Source organism: Rhinoraja longicauda, chromosome 2 (assembly GCF_053455715.1).
Source record: "Rhinoraja longicauda isolate Sanriku21f chromosome 2, sRhiLon1.1, whole genome shotgun sequence".
Taxonomy (NCBI): Eukaryota; Metazoa; Chordata; class Chondrichthyes; order Rajiformes; family Arhynchobatidae; genus Rhinoraja; species Rhinoraja longicauda.
Genome location: NC_135954.1, coordinates 113,918,574 through 113,926,729, shown reverse-complemented (window position 1 = coordinate 113,926,729; position 8,156 = coordinate 113,918,574). Strand labels below are relative to the sequence as shown.

General features: G+C 50.1%; 1 protein-coding gene across 2 annotated transcripts in view; it reads right to left on the bottom strand.

Moving 5' to 3' along the window:
- Positions 1-1,186: 1,186 nt before the first annotated feature.
- The window catches only part of ctdspla (CTD (carboxy-terminal domain, RNA polymerase II, polypeptide A) small phosphatase-like a), a 212,982-nt gene continuing 206,012 nt past the window's right edge, over positions 1,187-8,156 (bottom strand). The window contains exons 6-8 of one of the 2 annotated variants that reach the window (XM_078426255.1): positions 4,867-5,052; positions 1,813-1,934; positions 1,187-1,506 (exon numbers count right to left, since the gene is read on the bottom strand). In XM_078426255.1, the coding sequence (XP_078282381.1) occupies positions 1,314-1,506; positions 1,813-1,934; positions 4,867-5,052 (501 nt within the window). In that variant the 3' untranslated portion in view covers positions 1,187-1,313. Of the gene's footprint in view, positions 1,511-1,812; positions 1,935-4,866; positions 5,053-8,156 lie in introns of both variants that reach the window. The other variant, XM_078426265.1, reaches the window with a different exon arrangement.

The following is an 8,156-nucleotide window of genomic DNA, read 5'->3' as shown; positions in this document are numbered from 1 at the left end:
AAAAATGAACCCCCACTTGATAAATCTCACAATCTCTGCAATATAATCGCTTCACTATTGATTCATGGAGAAAAGGGTCGATTCAAATGTAAAAACAACACGGGCAAAGCACAAAGCTGGCGGAACTCAGTGGGTCAGGCAGCATCCGTGGAGGGAAATGGACAATGTATTGGGTCGGGACCCTTCTTCTGACCCGAAATGTGACCTGTCCTGATCCGCTGAGTTCCTCCAGCACTTTGTGTGGTTTGCTCAGGATTCCAGCATCTGCAGTTCCTCGTGTTTCCGTAAAACACTGGTGTTATTTGCAAAGTTATGAAGGCAAAGAGATCCCTGAAACCCACTGAATACGCGCCACGTGCAACGATCCTCCAAAGCCCCGACCACCCCCGCCCCCTTTCCCCCTCAGCTCCTCGCCACCCTTAACTTTCACAGTCCCTGCCCGGAGGCAGTGTTAAACCGCTGGAGAGGCAAGGAGGCAATCCTGAACCGAAGGGGCAGTCCCACCAGTGAATCCAAAGTGAACCCGTCTCCTCCTCCTCGACCCCCTCCCACCCCCTGTCCTCTCCTACACCAAACTTATTCAGAGCAAGTCCCTAAGGCCCAACCGCTGTGTGGAAGGGTGGTTTCAAGAGGGGTTAGCATCGGGGAGGGCCACTGGGGAGAGAGGGGGGGTGTCATAAAGGAAGGCGGGAGGGAAGGGGATCAGAGAGGGACAGAAAAGGCCCATGGGTGACCTTTGGCAGGGACGGTGACATTTCCCAAGTACCTGGTGACATACATCATGACTTCTGCTTCCCTTATCGCGTCGTGACACAACGGATACCACAGAGTATAATCTCACCCCATCCCTATATTTAAAATAACAGTTAAAAAATATTATAATTTGGTGCCACGGACTATTGTTAAGCCAATCGATGTAAAATTTAGAAGTTTAATGGCTCTGTAATCATGTACCCAGCACTTATAATTGTGTTCAGCATAAATAACAGTGCTCATAAAGATCAATTTTTTTTTGTTTTTTGTTTTAAAACATACAGTCATTAAAAGATAAAAGATCTCTGGAATATGCGGTGTACAAAAAAATTAAGTCTGCTTTTTTTTTTTTCTCGTCTAAAATTATCAATTTTGTTTTCAAAAAGGCACTTCATTCTGCAAAAAGGAGATCACAGAATCAGATCAGCTACTGTAGATCAGAGTGACTGTCTGCATAGCGATAACCAAAGAGGAAAAAAAACCTTTAAAAATATCACAGAACTGCCCGAATACTTGTATGTGTTGGTTTTTTTGGTAGGCGGAAAGAAGAAGTTTTATATTCAAACCACAGTCTGCAGCGGATATTTCTCCTGGCTTTCCACGTGTTGTGTGTGAGATGCGTTTCTTTTTAAAATGGTAGCTGCTTCCTCGAAGTCTGGTCGCGCGTGAGTCTCTGCCGCTGTCACCATGTCCGCAGCGAGCTCAGGGCAGCAGGTGCTGAAGTGCTTCCCGTTTGCAGATTGCTTCCTGCTCCTGACTCCACGAGATGCAGTTCCCATCCAAGTACAGGTCAGCGCGAGGCATGGGGTGGGGGGGGGGAAGGGAAGGGAAGGGAAGGGGGCGGGGGGAGTGAAGGAAGCTTTCTCGTTACAAAGAAAAGAAAACACAACATTGCAAAAGGGGTTCGGGGGAGTACGGGGAAGGAGAGTGGGGGTCGGGAGGGGAGGGGGTGTGTGTAAATTGGGTAGGGAGGGGCAGGGGGAATTTAAAAATAAAATAAAAAAATCGGGCCAAGATCAACGCAAGGAAACTGCCACATGCCTGGAGCACAGTCGCTACCTGCCACGGAGGTTCTGCAGCATAGTGTAAACATCCTCCTCTTTGCTCAGTCCTTCAAAGAATGGGATCAGATCATACAACTCTGAGTCCGACATGTCGTCGAACCACGACTGCACAGGCACCTGTGGTGGGGGGGGGGGGGGGGGGGGGGGGGGGAGAAACACATGCATTAGTTAACGTCCCTCCCTTGAAGACAACCACTTGGCTACCTGGTCGAATCCTTTAGTCCCCTTTGGTCACCCACATCATCTTTTTAATTTAGAGATACAGCGTGGAAACATGCCATTCAGCCCACCGTGTCCGCGCCGACCAGCGATCCCCGCACACTAACACTATCCTACACCCACGAGGGACAATTTACACATACACCAAGCCAATTAACCTACAAACCTGCACACCTTTGGAGTGTGGGAGGAAACCGAAGATCTCGGAGAAAACCCACGCAGGTCACGGGGAGAACGTGCAAACTCCGTGCAGACGGCACCCGTAGTGGGGATGGAACCCGGGTCTCCGGCGCTGCATTCGCTGTAAGGCAGCAACTCTACCGCTGCACCACCGCCCTCTCTATCTCTTCCCTTAGGAAGAGTCCCGACCCGAAACGTCACCTGTCCATGTTCACTGGAGATCCCGCCTGACCCGCCGAGTTACTCCAGCACTGTGTGTCCTTTTGGATAGGCACGTGGATATGCATTGAACGGAGGGATATGGATCACACACAGGCAGAGGAGGTTAGTCTTTTTCCCCATCCCCAAAATAGCTTTAAACATTTTCAAAAGAAATAGAGGCGTTTGATATTGGGGAGTGGACAGTGTAGGCGAGGGCAGAGTTTTTTGGAAAAGAGGTCCAACTGTTTGCGAGGATCGCAGATAGGATTGCCAACTGTCCCGTATTAGCCGGGACACCCCATATTTTGGGCTAAATTGGTTTGTCCCGTACGGGACCACCCTTGTCCAGTATTAGGCCCCGGGGGCGCTGTAGGCCCGAACACGGCAGGCCCGGACACTGCAGGCCTGGACAGTGTAGGTTCGGACAGTGTAGGCCCGGACACTGTAGGTCCGGACACTGTAGGCTTGGACAGTGTAGGTCCGGAGGCCCGGGCGCTGCCTAACTGAGGTTGCGTAGCAACATACCTCCCGTCCCAGGCGGCCGCCATTGGTGGAGCGGGAGCACGTGGCCGCTGGCTGGGTGAGGTCACGTGGGGCGGTGACGTCACCTTGTCCCGTATTTGGGAGTGAGGAAGTTGGCAACCCTAAGTGTAGGCGAGGGCAGAGTTTATTGGAAAAGAGGTCCAACTGTTTAAAGGGTTGCAGACCATGTGCGGAAGGTGTTTGAGAGGATTACAAGACTTTGATGAAGCAATGAAGGAGTAATATTTGTACAGATGGAGATCTCGTGTGACTTGGAGCGGGATAAATAAAGGTGGTATGGTGCTCATGACCCAGCATCCTTTGTTGTTGTTTGGACTGGAAAATAAAGCATGGAAGCAGGCCCATCGGGTCCATGCCAATCATTGATCAACCAGGCGCACTAGTTCTACATTATCTCACTTTCAGATCCATTCCCTACACACTAGTAAGGGTTGCCAACTATCTCACTCCCAAATAAGGGACAAAAGGTGACGTCACCGCCCCACGCCCCACGTGACCCCACCCAGCCAGCAGCCACGTGCTTCCGCTCCACCAATGGCGGCCGTCCGGGCCGGGAGACGGGTTGCTATGCAACCTCCGTTAGGCGGCGCACGGGCCTCCGGGCCTACACTGTCCGGGCCTACAGCGGCCCCCGAGCCAACAGTGTCCGGGCCTACAGTGGCCCCCGGGCCTACAGTGTCCGGGCCTTCAGCACCATCTGGGCCTAATATGGGACAAGGGCGGTCCCGTATGGGACAAACCAATTTAGCTCAATAAACGGGATATCCCGGCTAATATGGGACAGTTGGCAACCTTATACACCAGGGACAATTTTCAGAGGCCAATTAACCTACAAACCCGCATGTCTCTGGGATGTGGGAGGAAACCGGAGCACCCGGAGGAAACCCAGGCGGTCACAGAGGAGAAGGTGCAAACTGGACACACACACAGCGTCCGAGGTCAGGATGGAACCCGGGTGTCTGGGGCGCTGTGAGGTAGGGGCTTTATCAGCTGTGCCACTGTGCCGCCCTATGTCAGGCATGTGTACATCTAGGGATCGACCACATTAACAAACAGAACTTCTGTCAGGAATGTGCACATCTCCAGGTCAATCACAATCACACGGGTCTTGACACAGAATCACCAGAATGATACCAGAGTGCAAAGAGCAACACGGTGCTTAGGATTCATTTACCATCAGCGTCGAAGATTCAGGGGCAATCCAATCAATGCATCTCAAAAGGATGAGAGAACCTAAAGGGGTCATAGAGTCACACAGCACAGAAGCAGGTCCTTCGGCCCAACCCATCCCTGCCGAGCAAGAGACACAAAGTGCTGCAGTAACTCAAAGGCTCAGGCGCTCTGATCACGCGTCTCTGGAGAACATAGATAGGTGACGTTTCGGGGGGGTGGGTGGATGATGAGGACGACGGACTCTTTTTCAGACTGAAAGTAGATGTGGGGGGAGGGGAGTGGCAGTGGGAGCTTTCAGTAACTGGTGAGAAAAGGCCACTTCCTCACTTCTATTTTCAGTCTGAAGAAGGGTCCCTGACCCGAAACGTTACCTATTCCTTTTTCTCCAGAGATGCTGCCTGACCTGCTGACTTACTGCAGCACTCTGTGTCTATCTTCCGTTGGAAGTTTCCGTGGGGGGGATGGGACAGGGTACTGGAGGCCCTTGTGGGCATCGGTTCCGGGGATTACACAGCCTTGGTCCGCATCTACTACCACAGCTGCAAGGTTGATACGCTTCAGGGAGCAACTCTGGACATCACCTATCCATGTTCTCTGGAGATGCTGCCCGACCCCGCTGAGTTCCTCCGGCACTATGTCTCTTTTTTTTGGTAAACCATCATCTGCAGTTCCACGCGCCTCCATGTTTTAGTCGGCCCTCTGCAAGCAGACTTGCAGGGAAGGGAGTACTCACTGCGTTTTCGGGGTGGAAGATGTATGATGCCGGTGAGTTATCCACTATTATGACCTTGCTCAAGTCCCTCCCTAGTCGACTGAGGTCTTTCACGTAGTTCCCTCTGTGGAAAACGCATGATTCTCTGAAGAGCCTGGCCCTGAAAACGCCCCAGCGATCCAGCAGGTCTGCCACAGGATCTGCATACTTTGGGAGAGCAGGGAAAGTAAACACGTTACGGCCCAGTGGGCAGACACAACATGCTTCCAAACATTCACTCGACAACCAGTCCAACATCTTGAACTCATTTCCAATTACAAAACCCCACTGCTGACCACGTCTACAATCGCGCTGCCTCGGGAATGCAGCCAACATCATCAAAGACCGTTCTCATCCCGGTCATCCCTTCTTTTCCCCGCTCACGTCGGGCAGAAAGTACAGAAGCTTGAAAGCGCGCACCACCAGACTCGGGAATGGCTTCTCCCCCTCTGTTGTCAGGCTTCTGAACGGCCCTTCCATAAGCTAGGGCACTGTCTGATTCACCTCCACCCCATTGATGGACTTTTCTCTGGAACTGTTACGTTGCAATGCTGAGAACTACACCGATCAGCCAAAACATTATGACCTGACGAGCCAAAACATTATGCCCACCTGCCTAATATGCTGTTGGTCCTCCGTGTGCAGCCCCATACGCAGCAGGGTGCGATGCACTGTGTATTGTGACACATTCCTCCCGTGACCACCATTAACATTTTCTGTGACTTGTGCCACAGTCGACCTTCTGTCGGTTCGGACCAGACGGGATAGCCTTCGTTGCCCTCGCGCATCGATGAGCCTTGGGCGCCCAACACCCTGTCTGTCGCCGGTTTGTGGTTTGTCCCTCCTCGGACCACTGTCGGTAGGTACTCACCACTGCTGACCGGGAGCACCCCACAAGCCTTGTTGTTTCAGAGATGCTCTGACCCAGTCGTCTGGCCATAACAATTTGGCCCTTGTCAAAGTGGCTCAAGTCTTTACTCCTGCCCATTTCTCCTGCATCCAACACATCAACTTCAAGAACTGACTGTTCACTTGCTGCCTAATATATCCCACCCCTTGACAGGTGCCATTGTAACAAGATAACCAATGTTATTCACTTTGCCTGTCAGTGGTCATAATGTTTTGGTTGATCGATGGAATATTCTGCACTCTGTGGTTCCCCCTTTGCTCTACCTGTTGTACTTGAGTTTGACTTGACTGTAATTACGTATTGTATTATCTGATCTGATTGGATAGCATGCAAAACAAAGCTTTTCACTGTACTTCATTAACATTTGACTTGACTGTAATTATGTATTGTATTATCTGATCTGATTGGATAGCATGCAAAACAAAGCTTTTCACTGTATTTCATTAACAAACTTAAACCACAAAGATGTAAACAGCTCTGCTGTAAAACATGTGCATTGTCAAACACAATATACTTTCATCTTAACAGAAGGTAGACACTAAATGCTGGAGTAACTCAGCGGGCCAGGCAGCATCTCGGGAGAAGTAATGGGTGATGTCACCCATTCCTTCTCTCCAGAGATGCTGCCTGACCCGCTGAGTTACTCCAGCATTTTGTGTCTACCTTCGATTTAAACCAGCATCTGCAGCTGCTTCTGTGAAGCAAAGACATGGAAGTACATTCGAGGCTGAGATGGAAATGTTTTTGGAGGGTAATTGAAGGGTCAGTGGGTTGAGTGTGCAAGTGTTGTGGGAGGTTAGGTGGTGCAGCAGGGTGAAATGGTCTCCCAGCCACTGCACACTACTCCCCATCACTGATTTATTCATGTTTATGTTCTAGGAGCAGAATAAGGCCATTTGGCCCATCAAGTCTACTTCTCCCCATATCCCCTGACACTCGTACTAATAAAGAATACATCTTTCTCTGCCTTAAAAATGGACTTGGCCTCCATTGTCATCTATGGCAATGAATTCCAAACATTCAGACCAAAGAAATTCCTCCTCATCTCCTTAAAGGAATGTCCGTTAACTCTGAGGCCATGACCTCCAGTCCAAGACTCTCCCACTGATGGAAACATCCTCTCCACATCCACTCTATCCAGGCCGCTCACTATTCTGTACGTTTCAATGAGATTCCCCCCCTCATTCTTCTAAACTCCAGCGAGTACAGGCCCAGTGCCGACAAACGCTCATCATAGGTTAACCTGCTCATTCCTGGGATCATTCTCGTAAACCTCTTCTGCACCATCTCCATCACCAGCCCACCCTTGCTCAGATATGGGGCCCAAAATTGCTCACAATACCCCAAGTACGGCCTGACCAGCGCCTTAAAGAGTCAGCTTTACATTCCACCGATTCACCACCCTCTGACTAAACAAATTGCTCCTCATCTCCTTTCTAAAGGTACGTCCTTTAATTCTGAGGCTATGACCTCAAGTCCTCAACCCTCTCACTAGTGGAATTATCATCAAAGGTTATGGCTCTTTAGGTATACTTTTAGTTTAGTTTAGAGATACAGCGCGGAAACAGGCTCTTCGGCCCACCAGGTCCGCGTCGACCAGCGATCCCCGCACATTAACACTATCCTACACCCACTAGGGACAATTTTTTACATTTACCAAGCCAATTAACCTACAAACCTGTACGTCTTTGGAGCGTGGGAGGAAACCGAAGATCTGGGAGAAAACCCACGCAGGTCACGGGGAGAACGTACAAACTCCGTACAGACAGCACCCGTAGTCGGGATGGAACCCGGGTCTCCCGCACTGCATTCGCTGTAAGGCGGCAACTCTACCTCTGTGCCACCGTGACTGCCCTTAGAATGGGTGCAGTTCAGGAACAGGCCCTTCGGCCCATGGTGTCTGTGCTAACTTCCCATTACTGTCTAATGCGAGTTTGTAGGTTCACTGGCCTCTGTAAGCTGACCCTAGTGTGTAGGGAGTCGATGAGAAAGTGGGGCAAAGGGATATAGGTCTCATCTATTTACTCTGTTTAGATCCTCAAAATTTATGTAACCGAGTGTTCTTCCTTGATTTCCAACAAAACAAACGTATCCAATCTTTATCGTAGCTACCATTTTGCAGATAAAAAGTGTTCTCTGCAATGCAATCGCAACTGTCCTGCAAATGATTTAGGTTTCGGTCTATTATTTTCACGTCTAATTAAAAATCTCCCAGCTCTTTCAGAGCTTTCAGTGATTGAGGTCGTTACTCCTCTACATTTTCTCTCCACTGTTGCTCAAGTACAAAGCTTTATTTTGCATGCTATTCAATCAAATCAGATAATATGGGTTAGTATGGGTGTCGGGGGTTATGGGGAGAAGG